Genomic DNA, 21,888 nt, shown 5'->3' with positions numbered 1-21,888 from the left:
TCTAGAAGCTCAGAGCATCTGAATGAAACATGTCCCTACCCTGAACTCATTGGGGACTCTAGAAGCTCAGAGCATCTGAATGAAACATGTCCCTACCCTGAACTCATTGGTGACTCTAGAAGCTCAAAGCATCTGAATGAAACATGTCCCTACCCTGAACTCATTGATGACTCTAGAAGCTCAGAGCATCTGAATGAAACATGTCCCTACCCTGAACTCATTTGGGGACTCTAGAAGCTCAAAGCATCTGAATGAAACATGTCCCTACCCTGAACTCATTGGTGACTCTAGAAGCTCAGAGCATCTGAATGAAACATGTCCCTACCCTGAACTCATTGATGACTCTAGAAGCTCAGAGCATCTGAATGAAACATGTCCCTACCCTGAACTCATTGGGGACTCTAGAAGCTCAGAGCATCTGAATGAAACATGTCCCTACCCTGAACTCATTGATGACTCTAGAAGCTCAGAGCATCTGAATGAAACATGTCCCTACCCTGAACTCATTGGGGACTCTAGAAGCTCAGAGCATCTGAATGAAACATGTCCCTACCCTGAACTCATTGGGGACTCTAGAAGCTCAGAGCATCTGAATGAAACATGTCCCTACCCTGAACTCATTAGTGACTCTAGAAGCTCAGAGCATCTGAATGAAACATGTCCCTACCCTGAACTCATTGATGAGTCTAGAAGCTTAGAGCATCTGAATGAAACATGTCCCTACCCTGAACTCATTGGGGACTCTAGAAGCTCAGAGCATCTGAATGAAACATGTCCCTACCCTGAACTCATTGGTGACTCTAGAAGCTCAGAGCATCTGAATGAAACATGTCCCTACCCTGAACTCATTGGTGACTGTAGAAGCTTAGAGCATCTGAATGAAACATCTCCCTACCCTGAACTCATTGGGCACAGCGCTTTATGTCGACCAAATGGAGCCTTTTCCTAGCCTGGTCCCAGATCTATTTGTGCTGTCTTATCAACCCCTATAGTCATCAAGACGAGATCAGGCTAGCCTTTCCCTTCCTCAAAAGTATGGAATGTATGAACAACATATTTAGGTTTAGAGCTGGTTGAATGGAACTTGTGACCAAACATTATAACAGAGCTGATTTGCAATAGCAACACAGTGGGCCTGCTCCTACTTATCAGCCAAACATAGTTTATACCGTATTCAGACCCCTTGGATTTCTTCACATTTTATTGTGCTACAAAGTGGGATTAAAATGGATTTAATCTTTTTTTGTCAACAATCTACACAAAATAATCTAAGGTCAAAGTGGAAGATGTAAAAAAAACATTTTTTTTTATTAATAAATGTTTTTATAACTAAAATATTGTCGTTGCGTAAGTATTCAGCTCCCTGAGTCAATACATGTTTAAATCCCCTTTGGCATTGATTCCAGCTGTGAGTCTTTCTGGGTAAGTCTCTAAGAGCTTTACACACCTGGATTGTACAATATTTGCACATTATTATTTTTTTAAATCTTCAAGTTCTGTCAACATGTTGGGGATCATGGCTAGACAGCAAGCAGATTTAAGTCACTCAGGAACATTCACAGTCTCCTTGGTAAGCAACTCCAGTGTAGATTTGGTTTTGTGTTGTAGGTTATTGTCCTGCTGAAAGTTGAATTCCTCTCAGTCTCTGGTGTAAAGCAGACTGAAGCAGGTTTTTTCTTCCTCTAGGACTTTGCCTGTGCTTAGCTCCATCCGTTTTTTTTTTATCCTGAAAAACTACCCAGTATTTGCCAATGGCAAGCATACCCATACCATGATGCAGACACCACCAGGCTTAAAGACAAGGAAGCAGTTGTTAACCTCTATTATTTCACACAGTGAGTCCATGTCACTTATGTGATTTGTTAAACCACATTTTACTCCTGAACTAATTTTAGGTTTGCCTAAACAAAGTGGCTGAATACTTAAGCAACGGTTATATTTTAGTTATTTACATTTACATTTAAGTCATTTAGCAGACGCTCTTATCCAGAGCGACTTACAAATTGGTGCATTCACCTTATGATATCCAGTGGAACAACCACTTTACAATAGTGCATCTAAATCTTTTAAGGGGGGGGGGGGGGGTTAGAAGGATTACTTTATCCTATCCTAGGTATTCCTTAAAGAGGTGGGGTTTCAGGTGTCAACGGGAAGGTGGTGATTGACTCCGCTGACCTGGCGTCGTGAGGGAGTTTGTTCCACCAATGGGGTGCCAGAGCAGCGAACAGTTTTGACTGGGCTGAGCGGGAACTGTACTTCCTCAGAGGTAGGAAGGCGAGCAGGCCAGAGGTGGATGAACGCAGTGACCTTGTTTGGGTGTAGGGCCTGATCAGAGCCTGAAGGTACGGAGGTGCCCTTCTCCTCACAGCTCTGTAGGCAAGCACCATGGTCTGGTAGCGGATGCAAGCTTCAACTGGAAGCCATTGGAGAGAGCGGAGGAGCGGGGTGACGTGAGAGAACTTGGGAAGGTTTAACACCAGACGGGCTGGGGCGTTCTGGATGAGTTGTAGGGGTTTAATGGCACAGGCAGGGAGCCCAGCCAACAGCGAGTTGCAGTAATCCAGACGGGAGATGACAAGTGCCTGGATTAGGACCTGCGCCGCTTCCTGTGTGAGGCGGGGTCGTACTCTGCGAATTATGAATTTATTTTTCTTCCACTTTGACATTGCAGAGTAATTTTGTGTAGATTATTGACAAAAAAATGACAAATCCATTTTAATTCTAATTTGTAACACAATAAAAATACACTGTAGGTGCATTCACCTGGTCTAGTGGTATAACTGGTTCTATACAGGTGAGTGTTCACCTGGTCTAGTGGTAAAACTGGTTCTATACAGGTGAGTGTTCACCTGGTCTAGTGGTATAACTGGTTCTATACAGGTGAGTGTTCACCTGGTCTAGTGGTAAAACTGGTTCTATACAGGTGAGTGTTCACCTGGTCTAGTGGTATAACTGGTTCTATACAGGTGAGTGTTCACCTGGTCTAGTGGTGTTACTGGTTCTATACAGGTGAGTGTTCACCTGGTCTAGTGGTATAACTGGTTCTATACAGGTGAGTGTTCACCTGGTCTAGTGGTGTTACTGGTTCTATACAGGTGAGTGTTCACCTGGTCTAGTGGTATAACTGGTTCTATACAGGTAAGTGTTCACCTGGTCTAGTGGTGTTACTGGTTCTATACAGGTGAGTGTTCACCTGGTCTAGTGGTATAACTGGTTCTATACAGGTGAGTGTTCACCTGGTCTAGTGGTAAAACTGGTTCTATACAGGTGAGTGTTCACCTGGTCTAGTGGTATAACTGGTTCTATACAGGTGAGTGTTCACCTGGTCTAGTGGTAAAACTGGTTCTATACAGGTGAGTGTTCACCTGGTCTAGTGGTATAACTGGTTCTATACAGGTGAGTGTTCACCTGGTCTAGTGGTGTTACTGGTTCTATACAGGTGAGTGTTCACCTGGTCTAGTGGTATAACTGGTTCTATACAGGTGAGTGTTCACCTGGTCTAGTGGTGTTACTGGTTCTATACAGGTGAGTGTTCACCTGGTCTAGTGGTATAACTGGTTCTATACAGGTAAGTGTTCACCTGGTCTAGTGGTGTTACTGGTTCTATACAGGTGAGTGTTCACCTGGTCTAGTGGTATAACTGGTTCTATACAGGTGAGTGTTCACCTGGTCTAGTGGTATAACTGGTTCTATACAGGTGAGTGTTCACCTGGTCTAGTGGTGTTACTGGTTCTATACAGGTGAGTGTTCACCTGGTCTAGTGGTGTTACTGGTTCTATACAGGTAAGTGTTCACCTGGTCTAGTGATATAACTGGTTCTATACAGGTGAGTGTTCACCTGGTCTAGTGGTGTTACTGGTTCTATACAGGTGAGTGTTCACGTGGTATAACTGGTTCTATACAGGTGAGTGTTCACCTGGTCTAGTGGTATAACTGGTTCTATACAGGTGAGTTAAAACACTCAACTTTACAATTTAATCAAGAAATCAAAGCATATACAATTGACGGTGCATTCACAGTTCACCAAATAGACGTGTAACTATTTTACTTAAAACATGACAATTTGTATTGCACTTGCAGGTTTGTTAATAAATGAATGACTGAGGAAACAGAATATAGAGCCTAGTAAAATCCCTTCATTAGTATTTACATGATCTCAAATGGAAACCTCTTGGTATTCAACCCTGTAGTGTTCTTCAGATTCCCTTTCCTGACATCTGATGTGGTTATTGTTCTACTGTACATGGTTCTGCCCACCAGGTAACTGGTTGAACATGTTTCCTGGTCCCAGAGCATCCCTCTGTTTGCTGGTATATCAAAATCTCTGTCCCAAATGACCCATAGGGCTTTGGTCAAAAGTAGTGCACTGTATAAGGAATAGGGTCCCATTTGGGACAATGTCTCTGGTCAAAAGTAGTGCACTATATAGGGAATAGGGTCCCATTTGGGACAATGTCTCTGGTCAAAAGTAGTGCACTATATAGGGAATAGGGTCCCATTTGGGACAATGTCTCCGGTCAAAAGTAGTGCACTATATAGGGAATAGGGTCCCATTTGGGACAATGTCTCCGGTCAAAAGTAGTGCACTATATAGGGAATAGGGTCCCATTTGGGACAATATCTCTGGTCAAAAGTAGTGCACTATATAGGGAATAGGGTCCCATTTGGGACAATGTCTCCGGTCAAAAGTAGTGCACTATATAGGGAATAGGGTCCCATTTGGGACAATGTCTCCGGTCAAAAGTAGTGCACTATATAGGGAATAGGGTCCCATTTGGGACAATGTTTCCGGTCAAAAGTAGTGCACTATATAGGGAATAGGGTCCCATTTGGGACAATGTCTCAGGTCAAAAGTAGTGCACTATATAGGGAATAGGGTCCCATTTGGGACAATGTCTCTGGTCAAAAGCAGTGCACTATATATGGAATGGGTTGCTATGTGATAAATGTTCTCAGGTGTCCTGGTTAAGTCAATAGTGGAGAATAGTGTATTTGATCAAACTTTACTGTGACTACTATTCAAGTCTTTCTAGAATGATCAGATCTCTACATTCAGTGGCCAGTTTATAAGGTACACCCCATCCTGTCTGGTGTCAACGGTACAGTCCATGGACCCGTCCTGCCTGGTGTCAACGGTACAGACCATGGTCCCATCCTGTCTGGTGTCAACGGTACAGACCATGGACCCGTCCTGCCTGGTGTCAACGGTACAGTCCATGGACCCGTCCTGCCTGGTGTCAACGGTACAGACTGGGGGCGTTAGGTCCGTTGATATCAATTGTTTCCATGCCTTAAAGAACTCAGACTGTTCTGGAGGAAAAGGGGTTCCGACCCGGTACCAGATGGACCTAATACAAACTGGCCACTGAGTGGATTTTTCTATTCCTATGGAGAGTAACTAAGGGATGTTTTAATGTGTTGAAATTCAGAATAGCAGCAAGCTAGGGGATGGAAGTTCGACTGAAGTAGAATGAAGTACTTTCTTTAGAAAAATGTGTTATGCTATTTTACACCATCACCCAAAACAACCTTACATAATCCGTATGCTTGAATATTCAGAAAGGTATCATTCACAGAGCGAGCAACCCACAATTAAATAGGATTTTTTTGTTTTTTACATTCAGAATAATAAACAGTATAGAACAAAAACAGCATAAGTCCAAAACACAGCCAGTTCCAAAATGATAAAACAAAATGGCACAGGTTATAATATAATATAATATTATATTATCTCCAGGGGTTAAACTTAGACGGCGGGGTTAACGTTTCACAATCACTGGTAGGATCTACAGCATGGTCGTCTATCAGAGATTTAAGGGCAAATCAGTTTTCAATTCAGGAGGTGAATTGATAAATGTCCATTTTCTTTTCTATGAGGATTCTCTAAATAATTCAAGAAAATGTGACTGAATTGAAAACTGAATCGATCCCAAGTCACCCTGTGAGCTAAGCAGCATGAATCCCAAACCACACACTATTCCCTTCACGGTGCGCTACGTTCATACAGAGCCCTATGGGCCCGGGTCAAAACGTAGTGCACTAAATAGGGAATAGTGTGTAGCGCACTAGGGAATAGAAGCTCAGTTTTTCTTCATGGAGTCCAGCATGCGGAGGATGTGCAGGAAGAGGTTAACGATGTCCAGGTACAGGTTAATGGAGGCCAGGACGTGTTCCTCAGGGGACAGCTGGTGCATCAGGAGGTGGGTGTCGTAGATGATGAAGCCACAGAACAACAGAGCTCCCGCACCAGCAAACACCAGCTCCACTGTGTCGTTCTGGAAGAAGAGCTGAGGGGGGGAGTAGAGGAGGAGGAGGGGGAGGAGGAGGAGGAGGAGGGGGAGAGGAGGAGAAGAGGAGGATTAAACGGTAGATAGATGGATGAATGACGGATAGATTAAGGATGTCTGAATGGACGGATGATAGATGGATGAATGACGAATAGATTATGGATGTCTGAATGGACGGATGATAGATGGATGACTGATTGACGGATAGATTAAGGATGTCTGAATGGACAGATGATAGATGGATGACTGACTGACAGATAGATTAAGGATGTCTGAATGGACAGATGATAGATGGATGACTGACTGACAAGGTATTAATGAGGAATGACTACTTAGAAGAAAATAATGGATAATGAAAAGATAATGGATGTTGAAAAGAGTGGTAATTTTACATTTACATTTAAGTCATTTAGCAGACGCTCTTATCCAGAGCGACTTACAAATTGGTGCATTCACCTTATGGTAATGACCTACCTCTACTGTAGTAACCACTACCTGAAACCACCTCTACTGTAGTAACCACTACCTGAAACCACCTCTACTGTAGTAACCACTACCTGAAACCGCCTCTACTGTAGTACCCACTACCTGAAACCGCCTCTACTGTAGTAACCACTACCTGAAACCACCTCTACTGTAGTAACCACCTCTACTGTAGTAACCACTACCTGAAACCACCTCCACTGTAGTAACCACCTCTACTGTAGTAACCGCTACCTGAAACCACCTCTACTTTAGTAACCACCTCTACTGTAGTAACCTCTACCTGAAACCACCTCTACTCTAGTGACCACTATCTGAAACAACCTCTACTCTAGTGACCACTACCTGAAACCACCTCTACTGTAGTAACCACTACCTGAAACCACCTCTACTGTAGTAACCACCTCTACTGTAGTAACCACCTCTACTGTAGTAACCACTACCTGAAACCACCTCTACTCTAGTAACCACCTCTACTGTAGTAACCACTACCTGAAACCACCTCTACTGTAGTAACCACTACCTGAAACCGCCTCCACTGTAGTAACCACTACCTGAAACCACCTCTACTCTAGTAACCACCTCTACTGTAGTAACCACTACCTGAAACAACCTCTACTGTAGTAACCACTACCTGAAACCGCCTCCACTGTAGTAACCGCTACCTGAAACCACCTCTACTGTAGTAACCTCTACCTGAAACCACCTCTACTCTAGTAACCACTATCTGAAACAACCTCTACTCTAGTGACCACTACCTGAAACCACCTCTACTGTAGTAACCACTACCTGAAACCACCTCTACTGTAGTAACCACTACCTGAAACCACCTCTACTGTAGTAACCACTACCTGAAACCACCTCTACTCTAGTAACCGCCTCTACTGTAGTAACCACTACCTGAAACCACCTCTACTGTAGTAACCACTACCTGAAACCGCCTCTACTGTAGTAACCACCTCTACTGTAGTAACCACTACCTGAAACCGCCTCTACTGTAGTAACCACTACCTGAAACCGCCTCTACTGTAGTAACCACTATCTGAAACCACCTCTACTGTAGTAACCACTACCTGAAACCGCCTCCACTGCAGTAACCGCTACCTGAAACCACCTCTACTGTAGTAACAACTACCTGAAACCACCTCTACTGTAGTAACCACTAACTGAAACCACCTCTACTGTAGTAACAACTACCTGAAACCACCTCTACTGTAGTAACCACTATCTGAAACCGCCTCTACTGTAGTAACCACTACCGGAAACCACCTCTACTGTAGTAACCGCTACCTGAAACCGCCTCCACTGCAGTAACCGCTACCTGAAACCACCTCTACTGTAGTAACAACTACCTGAAACCACCTCTACTGTAGTAACCACTAACTGAAACCACCTCTACTGTAGTAACCACTACCTGAAACCGCCTCCACTGTAGTAACCACCTCTACTGTAGTAACCACTACCTGAAACCGCCTCTACTGTAGTAACCACTACCTGAAACCGCCTCTACTGTAGTAACCACTACCTGAAACCGCCACTACTGTAGTAACCACTACCTGAAACCGCCTCTACTGTAGTAACCACTACCTGAAACCGCCTCTACTGTAGTAACCACTACCTGAAACCGCCTCTACTGTAGTAACCACTACCTGAAACCGCCTCCACTGTAGTAATCACTACCTGAAACCACCTCTACTGTAGTAACCACTACCTGAAACCACCTCTACTGTAGTAACCACTACCTGAAACCACCTCTACTGTAGTAACCACTACCTGAAACCACCTCTACTGTAGTAACCACTACCTGAAACCACCTCTACTGTAGTAACCACTACCTGAAACCACCTCTACTATAGTAACCACTACCTGAAACCACCTCTACTGTAGTAACCACTACCTGAAACCGCCTCTACTGTAGTAACCACTACCTGAAACCACCTCTACTGTAGTAACCACCTCTACTGTAGTAACCACTACCTGAAACCACCTCTACTCTAGTAACCACTACCTGAAACCACCTCTACTGTAGTAACCACTACCTGAAACCACCTCTACTGTAGTAACCACTACCTGAAACCGCCTCTACTGTAGTAACCACTACCTGAAACCGCCTCTACTGTAGTAACCACTACCTGAAACCGCCTCTACTGTAGTAACCACTACCTGAAACCGCCTCTACTGTAGTAACCACTACCTGAAACCGCCTCTACTGTAGTAACCACTACCTGAAACCACCTCCACTGTAGTAACCACTACCTCAAACCGCCTCCACTGTAGTAACCGCCTCTACTGTAGTAACCACTACCTGAAACCACCTCTACTGTAGTAACCACTACCTGAAACCGCCTCTACTGTAGTAACCGCCTCTACTGTAGTAACCACTACCTGAAACCGCCTCTACTGTAGTAACCGCCTCTACTGTAGTAACCACTACCTGAAACCACCTCTACTGTAGTAACCACTACCTGAAACCGCCTCTACTGTAGTAACCGCCTCCACTGTAGTAACCACTACCTGAAACCACCTCTACTGTAGTAACCGCCTCTACTGTAGTAACCACTACCTGAAACCACCTCTACTCTAGTAACCACTACCTGAAACCGCCTCTACTGTAGTAACCGCCTCTACTGTAGTAACCACTACCTGAAACCGCCTCCACTGTAGTAACCACTACCTGAAACCACCTCTACTGTAGTAACCACTAACTGAAACCACCTCTACTGTAGTAACCACTACCTGAAACCACCTCTACTCTAGTAACCACTACCTGAAACCACCTCTACTCTAGTAACCACTACCTGAAACCGCCTCTACTGTAGTAACCGCCTCTACTGTAGTAACCGCTACCTGAAACCACCTCTACTGTAGTAACCACTACCTGAAACCGCCTCTACTGTAGTAACCACTACCTGAAACCACCTCTACTGTAGTAACCACTACCTGAAACCGCCTCTACTTTAGTAACCACCTCTACTGTAGTAACCACTACCTGAAACCACCTCTACTCTAGTAACCACTACCTGAAACCACCTCTACTCTAGTAACCACCTCTACTGTAGTAACCACTACCTGAAACCGCCTCTACTGTAGTAACCACTACCTAAAACCACCTCTACTGTAGTAGCCACTACCTGAAACCACCTCTACTGTAGTAACCACTACCTGAAACCACCTCTACTGTAGTAACCTCTACCTGAAACCACCTCTACTCTAGTAACCACTACCTGAAACCACCTCTACTGTAGTAACCTCTACCTGAAACCACCTCTACTGTAGTAACCACTACCTGAAACCACCTCTACTGTAGTAACCACTACCTGAAACCGCCTCTACTCTAGTAACCACTACCTGAAACAACCTCTACTGTAGTAACCACTACCTGAAACCACCTCTACTGTAGTAACCACTACCTGAAACCACCTCTACTGTAGTAACCACCTCTACCTCAAACTGCCTCCACTGTAGTAACCGCCTCTACTGTAGTAACCACTACCTGAAACCACCTCTACTGTAGTAACCACTACCTGAAACCACCTCTACTGTAGTAACCACTACCTGAAACCACCTCTACTGTAGTAACCACGACCTGAAACCGCCTCTACTGTAGTAACCACTACCTGAAACCGCCTCTACTGTAGTAACCACCTCTACTGTAGTAACCACTACCTGAAACCACCTCTACTGTAGTAACCACTACCTGAAACCACCTCTACTGTAGTAACCACTACCTGAAACCGCCTCTACTGTAGTAACCACTACCTGAAACCGCCTCTACTGTAGTAACCACCTCTACTGTAGTAACCACTACCTGAAACCACCTCTACTCTAGTAACCACTACCTGAAACCACCTCTACTCTAGTAACCACCTCTACTGTAGTAACCACTACCTGAAACCACCTCTACTATAGTAACCACTACCTGAAACCACCTCTACTGTAGTAACCACCTCTACTCTAGTAACCACTACCTGAAACCACCTCTACTGTAGTAACCACTACCTGAAACCACCTCTACTGTAGTAACCACTACCTGAAACCACCTCTACTGTAGTAACCACTACCTGAAACCACCTCTACTCTAGTAACCGCTACCTGAAACCGCCTCCACTGTAGTAACCACTACCTGAAACCACCTCTACTGTAGTAACTACTACCTGAAACCACCTCTACTGTAGTAACCACTACCTGAAACCACCTCCACTGTAGTAACCGCTACCTGAAACCGCCTCCACTGTAGTAACCACTACCTGAAACCACCTCTACTGTAGTAACCGCTACCTGAAACCACCTCTACTGTAGTAACCACTACCTGAAACCGCCTCTACTGTAGTAACCACTACCTGAAACCACCTCTACTGTAGTAACCACTACCTGAAACCGCCTCCACTGTAGTAACCACTACCTGAAACCACCTCTACTGTAGTAACCGCTACCTGAAACCACCTCTACTGTAGTAACCACTACCTGAAACCGCCTCTACTGTAGTAACCACTACCTGAAACCGCCTCTACTGTAGTAACCACTACCTGAAACCGCCTCTACTGTAGTAACCACTACCTGAAACCACCTCTACTGTAGTAACCACTACCTGAAACAACCTCTACTGTAGTAACCACTACCTGAAACCACCTCTACTCTAGTAACCACTACCTGAAACCACCTCTACTCTAGTAACCACTACCTGAAACCACCTCTACTGTAGTAACCACCTCTACTGTAGTAACCACTACCTGAAACCACCTCTACTGTAGTAACCACTACCTGAAACCACCTCTACTGTAGTAACCACTACCTGAAACCACCTCTACTCTAGTAACCACTACCTGAAACCACCTCTACTCTAGTAACCACTACCTGAAACTGCCTCCACTGTAGTAACCACTACCTGAAACCGCCTCTACTGTAGTAACCACTACCTGAAACCGCCTCTACTGTAGTAACCACCTCTACTGTAGTAACCACTACCTGAAACCACCTCTACTGTAGTAACCACTACCTGAAACCACCTCTACTCTAGTAACCGCCTCTACTGTAGTAACCACTACCTGAAACCGCCTCTACTGTAGTAACCACTACCTGAAACCACCTCTACTCTAGTAACCACTACCTGAAACCACCTCTACTGTAGTAACCGCTACCTGAAACCGCCTCCACTGTAGTAACCACTACCTGAAACCACCTCTACTGTAGTAACCTCTACCTGAAACCACCTCTACTCTAGTGACCACTACCTGAAACAACCTCTACTGTAGTAACCACTACCTGAAACCACCTCTACTCTAGTAACCACTACCTGAAACCACCTCTACTGTAGTAACCACTACCTGAAACCACCTCTACTGTAGTAACCACTACCTGAAACCACCTCTACTGTAGTAACCACTACCTGAAACCACCTCTACTGTAGTAACCACTACCTGAAACAACCTCTACTGTAGTAACCACTACCTGAAACAACCTCTACTCTAGTAACCACTACCTGAAACAACCTCTACTCTAGTAACCATTACCTGAAACCACCTCTACTGTAGTAACCACTACCTGAAGGAAAACAGATTTTAACAGTAAACAGAAATTGAAAAAAGGACGAAACTCACCTTCATGAAACCAGCGATGATCAGGATCCACAGGCCGGAGAACAATCTGGAACACAGTGAAGATTCAGATTCTGTTCCTAGTGTTCAACCAGCGGCTACCTAGTAACACGCCGTCTGTCGTTGACAACCATACAGCTGTGGATACAGCTGTGTGTGAAGCTTTATCAAGACGGGACGTTAGTGGCTCCTATGGTGGTTGTCATCAAGACAGCACTAACAAACCTGAGACCATGCTTGGTGTTCAGGAAAAACCTCTAAATACATAGGTAATATATCTGTAACAGTGTAGCAGCTATAATAAATAGGTCATATATCTGTAACAACTATAATAAATAGGTAATATATCTGTAACAATTATTTTGTAATATTTTGGCCTTTCTAGGGAGTTTTTCCAAGCCACCGTGTTTCTACACCGGCATTGCTTGCTGTTTGGGGTTTTAGGCTGGGTGTCTGTGCAGCACTTTGAGATATCAGCTGATGTAAGAAGGGCTATATAAATAAATTTGATTTGTAACAGTGAGCAGCTAACAGGTAGGTAATGTATCTGTAACAGTGAGCAGCTAACAGGTAGGTAATATATCTGTAACAGTGAGCAGCTAACAGGTAGGTAATATATCTGTAACAGTGAGCAGCTAACAGGTAGGTAATATATCTGTAACAGTGAGCAGCTAACAGGTAGGTAATATATCTGTAACAGTGAGCAGCTAACAGGTAGGTAATGTATCTGTAACAGTGAGCAGCTAACAGGTAGGTAATATATCTGTAACAGTGAGCAGCTAACAGGCAGGTAATATATCTGTAACAGTGAGCAGCTAACAGGTAGGTAATATATCTGTAACAGTGAGCAGCTAACAGGTAGGTAATATATCTGTAACAGTGAGCAGCTAACAGGTAGGTAATATATATGTAACAGTGAGCAGCTAACAGGCAGGTAATTTATCTGTAACAGTGAGCAGCTAACAGGTAGGTAATATATCTGTAACAGGTAGGTAATATCTGTAACAGTGAGCAGCTAACAGGTAGGTAATATATCTGTAACAGTGAGCAGCTAACAGGTAGGTAATATATATGTAACAGTGAGCAGCTAACAGGCAGGTAATATATCTGTAACAGTGAGCAGCTAACAGGTAGGTAATATATCTGTAACAGTGAGCAGCTAACAGGTAGGTAATATATATGTAACAGTGAGCAGCTAACAGGTAGGTAATATATCTGTAACAGTGAGCAGCTAACAGGTAGGTAATATATCTGTAACATTGAGCAGCTAACAGGCAGGTAATATATCTGTAACAGTGAGCAGCTAACAGGCAGGTAATATATCTGTAACAGTGAGCAGCTAACAGGTAGGTAATATATCTGTAACAGTGAGCAGCTAACAGGTAGGTAATATATCTGTAACAGTGAGCAGCTAACAGGCAGGTAATATATCTGTAACAGTGAGCAGCTAACAGGTAGGTAATATATCTGTAACAGGTAGGTAATATATCTGTAACAGTGAGCAGCTAACAGGTAGGTAATATATCTGTAACAGTGAGCAGCTAACAGGCAGGTAATATATCTGTAACAGTGAGCAGCTAACAGGTAGGTAATATATCTGTAACAGGTAGGTAATATATATGTAACAGTGAGCAGCTAACAGGCAGGTAATATATATGTAACAGTGAGCAGCTAACAGGCAGGTAATATATCTGTAACAGTGAGCAGCTAACAGGCAGGTAATATATCTGTAACAGTGAGCAGCTAACAGGTAGGTAATGTATCTGTAACAGGTAGGTAATATATCTGTAACAGGTAGGTAATATATATGTAACAGTGAGCAGCTAACAGGCAGGTAATATATCTGTAACAGTGAGCAGCTAACAGGTAGGTAATGTATCTGTAACAGTGAGCAGCTAACAGGTTTGCATCCTAAATGGAATCCTAACCCTATTCCCTTCATAGTGCACTACTGTTGAAAAAGAGGGTGCTATTTCACACACAGCCAGGTCTATGACAGGAGTTGAAGGCCTCTTACCCAGCTCCCAGTTTACTGAAGTCTCTCTTGGACTGGAAGGTGTAGGCAGTCAGCCCAAGGAACACAGCTGCTGTGAGGAAGAAGGCCTGGAGCACGATGGAGTACTCATAGAAGGTCACTACAGAGACAACAACACAAACACATGCCTGATTCACAATGTATAGGAGGGAACAAACAACGAGGACTGTGTCTGAAATTGTAATGTATTTCCTATAAAGGGGACTAATTAGTGCACCCTATTCCCTATTAAAGGGCACTAATTAGTGCACCCTATTCCCTATTAAAGGACACTAATTAGTGCACCCTATTCCCTATATAGTGAATAGGATGCCATGTCAGATGCAGGCAGGGAGTGAAGCCTGTGGTGTTGCTATGGAAACACAGTAGGGGGGGTCAATATTTACTGAGGGGAATAATAAGCGATGAATAATCATATTACTAATGAGGTCACGGGTGTCTCACAGTAGATTAACTAATTGATTATTTATTGAGACATGAATAGAATTTATAATTTCTATAGGAGGCGGTGGATATTTTAAACTAAACATAAAATAAAACTTTTCAAACGATGAATCGACATCAAGCAGAGCAGAACTCACCTGCGGTAGCAACAGAGACCGACTCCAACAGAGTCTGAAAGACAGAAAGAAAACCATGTTAAGTTAAACTAATTCATTACATCGTGCACTACTTTTAACCAGGGCCACTATTCCCTATATAGTGCACTACTTTTGAACCAGAACCCTATGGGCCCTGGTCAAAAGTAGTGCACTATAATAGGGAATAGGGTGCCATTTGGGATACAATCTGTGCAAACCAGAACTTACGAATACGGCAAGCAGGTATAGGTTAATGGGGTGTTGATGTCTGTAGAAGGCCAGGGCAATGATCAACACCAGGGAGCCAATGGCTGACACCAACACGACCGCTGGACTGGAGGGGTACACAACCAATCAGAGAGTCAGAACCAAGCCAAGGCAACCAAGCACCGTGTTGGACAGATCATACTATTGCACATCTGGTTGGACTCTTGTCACTTGCATAATCCACATCGAAAGTTCCATAGGGAGTTGGCAACACGGCAGAAACAGACTGACACACAGGCTGGAGAGGTTAGTATAATAGGAATTTGATGTCATCGGTAGCCAAAGTACATGTCTCCTTACAGTATATGAATACATGCACAATACTGGTGTATAGGGCTATTTAGGGGATGGAGGATTGGCGTACATTCACCCCCCCCCCAAAAAAATAAATGTACGCCTATTTGAATGTTTTTGGTGGTTATTTTACTTTTTTCCTGCCGGTCTTCATCCATTACCGTGTGGAGTAGTGGAGTATGCATTTAACTATCTGAATTTACTAATATCTATCATAACAATATCATTACCCAGGTGGGTATAATTAACTAATATCTATCATAACAATATCATTACCCAGGTGGGTATCATTAACTAATATCTATCATAACATTATCATTACCCTGGTGGGTATCATTAACTAATATCTATCATAACAATATCATTACCCAGGTGGGTATCATTAACTAATATCTATCATAACAATATCATTACCCAGGTGGGTATCATTTACTAATATCTATCATAACAATATCATTACCCAGGTGGGTATCATTTACTAATATCTATCATAACAATATCATTACCCAGGTGGGTATCATTTACTAATATCTATCATAACAATATCATTACCCAGGTGGGTATCATTTACTAATATCTATCATGCCAATATCATTACCCAGGTGGGTATCATTAACTAATATCTATCATAACAATATCATTACCCAGGTGGGTATAATTTGTGGAATGCTCCAACAGGAATCTGTTCCAAAAACTTTGTAAATAACAAGGATGCCAACAAACAAGGCATACAAAGTAGCATGATCAATTCACCTAGCTAACTAGCTGCCGAATAGGCATCAACTCACCACGTAGCTTATTCTTAATGTTTGTCCATAGGCTACCAGAGAGAGGACAGATATTTCTTAGGAATAATCGTGGTGAGTGAAAAACGTTATGAAATTACCCACCCTCTCTACCTGGTATCTTATTCTACCGCTATACAACTTTGTATGCGTTGTTTGTTGGCAACCTTGTTATTTACGAAGTTTTTTGGAACGTTCCACAAATTATACCCACCCTCATTACCCTTCTACCACAGTGGTTCCCAGAAATGCCCATTGAATTATGCAGATCTACTAATAGTTCACAATTTACCTTGAATGGACAAAGTCCTTGATGGTGTCACAGAACATGAAGAGAGCAGAGGTAGCCGTGGTCAGGATGATCTGAAGAGAAAGGATGGTGTATACCTTGCGCAGAAAATCTTTTCCGGGGAGAGAGAATAAATAGATAGACAGCTAAGTAGGCTTATTGAAACCATGATTTATTTAGTTAAATTCTATAGCAGCAGATGTATTTGATTCTGTCATTTAGTTAGTTACCACCACAATAAATATCACATAGTTTATTTCATTTGGCAAGGCATAATCTAGACATATTGATAAAATGGCTTGCTAGTTAGCAACCATCATCAGCTAGGCTAGCTAGGTAAATAGACTAGAACGGGTCTTCTCTTACCCATCCGGATTTGCACACTCGCAGTCGCAACGTTTGTCCCATAGTTGAAATCATCTTCAATTGAAGACCTAGGATATTTTTCAGGTGTAGTCATCTTGATCCAGCTTTAATTCAGACTAAAATACTGTCTGATGTTTTCTTTTTTTGGGCCCTTGCACAGCTGTCCCTGTAGACGTGCGTCAGTTCACTCCACTTCCGGCTTGGTTTGTAAACGTTCGTCATGTGACATGGCTCGTGATTTCTGTGAAACCTGCAATAGCACAACACACCACTAACTGTTGACAAAGGGTCATTTTTTCAGGGAACTATTAAAGCGGTAGAGTAGACTATGCTCAACTTTATGCTAAAACTCAAAACATAATTAAAAGAGGTATGTGTATTGTGGCCTAGGGTGGTCTAGTGGTCTATGCCGCACGTCTAAGGTGTCGGCCTGGGTTCAAATCCGGCGTACTGCCTGATATAAATTATCTTTCCCCACTGCCATCCCCCCTCTGTTCAATAAAATCTGAAAATAGTGTATAAATACACATATTTTTAAAGAGATACATGCATTGTAATATTGTATTAAGTAATGGTGTGTAACCATTCTAGACACTTTTCACTGTAATTACTAATATATTTGGGGTCCCGAGTGGCGCAGCAGTCTTAATGCACAGCATCTCAGTGCAAGAGGCGTCACTACAGTCCCTGGTTCGATTCGAGGCTGTATCACATCCCATAGGGCTGCGCACAATTGACCCAGCGTTGGCCGGAGTAGGCCATCATTGTAAATAAAAATTTGTTCTTAACTGACTTGCCTAGTTAAATAAAAGTTAAATAAATACAAATACAATTAGATCAATGGAGACACAAAATATTGAAAAGGCCAAACAACTATTCTATTCTATATTTTTTTTATTCTCAAAATGGATGCCTAGGTGAAATAACATTATCTCATGACATACATGTTAAATCGAAATTGCTATTATGGTAACTCACCTGGATTTCAGGTTATTTCCAGACTATAGTCCTCCCCAATAAACTATTTAACCTGTGCGGCTTTCTTTAGCCTAACAACAAAAATCTACAATTTTTGATTGGATTTTAAAAGTAGAGAGGAGGCGGTCCTGGAGAGCATTTATACGACTGTCTGCCTTACTTTCAGTTAGGTTATTTCCACAGCCAGGCACAGGCAGACGGATCTTTCCATTCTCTTATTTGAGTACGAAAAATTCAGAATTAGACCAAATATGAAGTCGATTCTGTCAATCGTTGTACTTGGGCTCATTTATAGCGCTGTGGAGTCCAAAGAATGTAAGTATCTTGTTTTATAAAGTCACCGCAACGTTTGGAAATGCATTTCTTTATCGAGTTTGTTTGTACGCTGTTTATATTTTAGTTTTACGTTTTTTTACTCGGATATTTATTTAAATACCAAATGTATTTATAAAACACTGTTTCTTGTAAACCCTACATTGTCATGTCATGTGGGAGGAAGTACACCACAACCTCGAGCCCTAGTTAAATAATTTGCATGAACCTTTTGCCATTTTTGCTAGATAATCATTATTTCTACATCATAATCATTGATTTTTAATGTAGGCCTGGCCTACCCTCAACTATTTGCTGGCATGCCTGTAAATTGTTGTGTGATGTCACCTAATGTAAAGTTTTTAACCTGATCAGAATATAACGTTAAGTGATTGTTTCAGTAGATAGGTTATGTTATAGCCTACCTGGTATAGGCCGACTGACATGACGCCACATTTTGTTTTGGTTGGAAATCCCCTCCAGATTTGACTTTCACTTTTAATGAAATGGCTGCTGTCTTTGGCAGCCAGTATTTGCCTCAGCCATAATAAATGGCTGATAACTCAGACCTTTGTCCCTAAGTGAACTTTACTAGGAAATAACTTTGTTAACATATATAGCCTACCTCTGAAATGTAAAGCAATATATTTATGTATTCCAATACCTACAAATGGAATAAAACTTTTAACTAATGAAAAGCTTTGAATCTCCATGTGGTATTTCTACCAGCTCCCCCAAAAGTGCAGGTCTACAGCCGTAACCCTGGCAACTTTGGCGATAAGAACACCCTGATCTGTCACGTGAGTGGCTTCCACCCCCCTGACATCAGCATCCAGCTCCTGAAGAACGGTGTGGAGATCCCCGACGCCAAGCAGACAGACCTGGCCTTCGAACAGGGATGGCAGTTCCATCTCACCAAGAGTGTTGGATTCACACCAGCCAGCGGAGAGGAGTACACCTGCAGAGTCCGCCACCTGAAGAATCTGAAGACCTACACCTGGGGTGAGTTACTAGTTAGAGGAGTACACCTGGGGTGAGTTACTAGTTAGAGGAGTACACCTGGGGTGAGTTACTAGTATAGTTAGTAGTTAGAGGAGTACACCTGGGGTGAGTTACTAGTGTAGTTAGTAGTTAGAGGAGTACACCTGGGGTGAGTTACTAGTATAGTTAGAGGAGTACACCTGGGGTGAGTTACTAGTATAGTTAGTAGTTAGAGGAGTACACCTGGGGTGAGTTACTGGTATAGTCAGTGGTTAGAGGAGTACACCTGGGTGAGTTACTACTATAGTTAGTAGTTAGAGGAGTACACCTGGTGTGAGTTACTAGTATAGTTAGAAGTTAGAGGAGTACACCTGGTGTGAGTTACTAGTATAGTTAGTAGTTAGAGTACACCTGGTGTGAGTTACTAGTGTAGTTAGAGGAGTACACCTAGACAACAGCCACCCTCGAAGCATCGTTACCCATCGCTCCACAACCAGAGACCCTCTGCACACATAGACAACAGCCACCCTCGAAGCATCGTTACCCATCGCTCCACAAAAGCCACGGCCCTTGCTGAGCAAGGGGAACAACACCTTCAAGGTCTCAGAGCGAGTGACGTCACCGATTGAAATGCTATTAGCGCACACCTGGCTCACTAGCTAGCCATTTCACATCGGTTTTATTGACATATTGACTACAATTCAAGTTTCTACTTTATTTGTCCCAGAGAGGTCAATTAATTTTGCAGTAGAGGAGCACAAGACATAAACATCATATCATATCTACATGGAATACAATGCTACTGAGTACAGTGAGCAGGTACATCAGTCATGAGCTGACTGGCCTATCCTCTCTCATCTCCACACGTGTCTAGGGAGGAAGTACAGGGGTTGTTTCTGGACAGGGCCCTGGAGAGCTAGGTGTGTTATGTGGTCTTTTTATTTCACCTTTTATTTAACCAGGTAGGTCAGTTGAGAACAAGTTCTCATTTGCAACTGCGACCTGGCCAAGATAAAGCAAAGCAGTTCAACACATACAACAACACAGAGTTACACATGGAATAAACAAAACATACAGTCAATAATACAGTAGAAAAAAAGAACAAAAAGTCTATATACAGTGAATGCAAATGAGGTAAGTTAAGGGAGTTAAGGCAATAAATAGGCCATGGTGGCGAAGTAGTTACAATATAGCAAATAAACATGGGAATGGTAGATGTGCAGAAGATGAATGTGCAAGTAGAGATACTGGGGTGCAAAGGAGCAAGATTAATAAATAAATCCAGTATTGGGATGAGGTAGTTGGATTGAGTTAGATACCAATTGATGAACCATTAGTTACAGTAAGAGACTGATTTCATGTAGATGTAACAGTATAGCTTCCGTCCCTCTCCTCGCCCCAACCTGGGCTCGAACCAGGGACCCTCTGCACACATCAACCACAGTCACTCACGAAGCATCGTTACCCATCGCAACAAAAAACAAGGCCCTTGCCGAGCAAGGGGAACAACTACTTCTAGGTCTCAGAGCGAGTGACGTCACCGATTGAAACACTATTAGCGCGCACCACCGCTAACTAGCTAGCCATTTCACATCGGCCACATAGACGTGTAGTTTGAAAGTCTGTAAAACAATAACAGTGCTGTCTGTTGTGTTTTCTCCAGAGGCAGATATGTAAGGATCTGGAGCAGGACATGATGGTAGGTAGGTATTATATTTCTTTGTTGAAACTGTATCTAATTACATTAACTGAAACTAATTAGATTAATTCAGAATTAAAACTCAATACTTTTACCTTTCTTTCTTAACAGGCGGCCATTCCATCTGGGGTTGTCCAATCCGTGCCAGCCCTAAACTAGAGCTGAGATGACAAACTTGGGCTTTTGTTTTTCATTTTTGGTAACACTTTGTGCGACGGTGCCAGTTTCAAGGGTTTTGAATTGACAATCATTACTAAACACTTACACACAAAATTGTTAGATTTTGGGCAAGCTATTTTTAATTACAAATGGCACAGCATCTGATGAGCATTCTCTTTAAAAAGTATTTTATTTTTAGATTTTAAAAAACACTTTTAATTTCCTTGAAATTGGTACCATTAGATTTGAACACTTTTTTTCAAAATGGAAATAAATAAACAAACTCCATAACTTGCACTATTTGAATGTGGTTTTAGCTATAAGCAACAGTGTAATGTAAAGTCTGATATTTGATCAGCATTTAAATAAACAAAAAAAGTGCCCAAATTATTTTAGAGAAAGCCCATGTGATATGTATTTGTGTGACCTGTAAATATCAACCTTTGTTTTGGTTTGAAGTCATTTATCAATATAACACCTAATCTTCTGTCTATCCTTCAACATTCCTGTAAATGACCAATTATCAACAGTAATAAATGGGGTCTTTTTGGGGCACATTTTCCTAAGTAGAGAACTGTATTTTCATTACTTAAAAAAAAAAAGAAGACATTTTCTGTCTTTCGGTGTATTATACAACACTTTTCTGTTCAGTTTGATAAAAAAAATAAATGGGAAAACTATTGACATCGGACAACTATTTGACTAAATATTTTTAATTTAAAGAAATACAAAATCATTGTGACCAAAAATGCACTTTTGGATATTTCTTGATTAAATG

The 21,888-nt window shown here is 42.4% G+C and overlaps 2 protein-coding genes and 1 long non-coding RNA gene across 8 annotated transcripts; 1 reads left to right on the top strand and 2 right to left on the bottom strand.

The window, feature by feature from the left end:
- Positions 1-3,952: 3,952 nt before the first annotated feature.
- On the bottom strand, positions 3,953-17,205 carry LOC129838860 (protein lifeguard 4-like). Its single transcript, XM_055906090.1, has 7 exons — positions 16,982-17,205; positions 16,619-16,727; positions 15,209-15,314; positions 14,981-15,014; positions 14,382-14,499; positions 12,368-12,413; positions 3,953-6,287 (listed from the first exon to the last, which is right to left on the bottom strand). Exons 1-7 carry the CDS (start codon positions 17,073-17,075, stop codon positions 6,081-6,083), a joined length of 714 nt encoding a protein of 237 aa, XP_055762065.1. The 5' UTR covers positions 17,076-17,205; the 3' UTR covers positions 3,953-6,080.
- Positions 6,298-12,355, bottom strand: LOC129838863 (uncharacterized). 5 transcript variants are annotated; one of them, XR_008756915.1, is made up of 4 exons: positions 10,150-12,355; positions 8,482-10,087; positions 7,260-7,701; positions 6,298-7,174 (listed from the first exon to the last, which is right to left on the bottom strand). It is a non-coding gene; the product is annotated as an uncharacterized LOC129838863 (long non-coding RNA). The 5 variants fall into 5 exon arrangements; XR_008756914.1 differs by having other exon boundaries at positions 7,260-8,615; positions 8,789-10,087; XR_008756913.1 differs by having other exon boundaries at positions 7,260-10,087; positions 10,150-11,572; positions 11,746-12,355.
- A 911-nt stretch (positions 17,206-18,116) lies between the features above and the next one.
- On the top strand, positions 18,117-21,153 carry LOC129838861 (beta-2-microglobulin-like). 2 transcript variants are annotated; one of them, XM_055906092.1, is made up of 4 exons: positions 18,117-18,274; positions 19,001-19,273; positions 20,916-20,951; positions 21,063-21,153. In XM_055906092.1, exons 1-3 carry the CDS (start codon positions 18,211-18,213, stop codon positions 20,927-20,929), a joined length of 351 nt encoding a protein of 116 aa, XP_055762067.1. In that variant the 5' UTR covers positions 18,117-18,210; the 3' UTR covers positions 20,930-20,951; positions 21,063-21,153. The 2 variants fall into 2 exon arrangements, with proteins under 2 accessions (XP_055762067.1, XP_055762066.1); XM_055906091.1 differs by having other exon boundaries at positions 20,916-20,955; positions 21,063-21,152.
- The last annotated feature ends 735 nt before the right edge of the window (positions 21,154-21,888 follow it).

The sequence above is a fragment of the Salvelinus fontinalis genome, chromosome 39 (assembly GCF_029448725.1).
Source record: "Salvelinus fontinalis isolate EN_2023a chromosome 39, ASM2944872v1, whole genome shotgun sequence".
Taxonomy (NCBI): domain Eukaryota; kingdom Metazoa; phylum Chordata; class Actinopteri; order Salmoniformes; family Salmonidae; genus Salvelinus; species Salvelinus fontinalis.
Note: the sequence above shows the minus strand (reverse complement) of the source record. Positions and strands in the feature narration are given on the sequence as shown.

What these genes read in the sequence shown, in the direction of transcription:
- LOC129838861 (XM_055906092.1), top strand. Translation starts at nt 18,211, where the DNA reads ATGAAGTCGATTCTGTCAATCGTTGTACTTGGGCTCATTTATAGCGCT. An exon ending in CGCTGTGGAGTCCAAAGAAT is followed by an intron (nt 18,275 to 19,000) that starts GTAAGTATCTTG and finishes TATTTCTACCAG; the next exon opens with CTCCCCCAAAAGTGCAGGTC.
- LOC129838860 (XM_055906090.1), bottom strand. Translation starts at nt 17,075, where the DNA reads ATGACTACACCTGAAAAATATCCTAGGTCTTCAATTGAAGATGATTTC. An exon ending in AAGGACTTTGTCCATTCAAG is followed by an intron (nt 15,315 to 16,618) that starts GTAAATTGTGAA and finishes GTACCCCTCCAG; the next exon opens with TCCAGCGGTCGTGTTGGTGT. An exon ending in TCATCGCTGGTTTCATGAAG is followed by an intron (nt 6,288 to 12,367) that starts GTGAGTTTCGTC and finishes TCCCCCCCTCAG; the next exon opens with CTCTTCTTCCAGAACGACAC.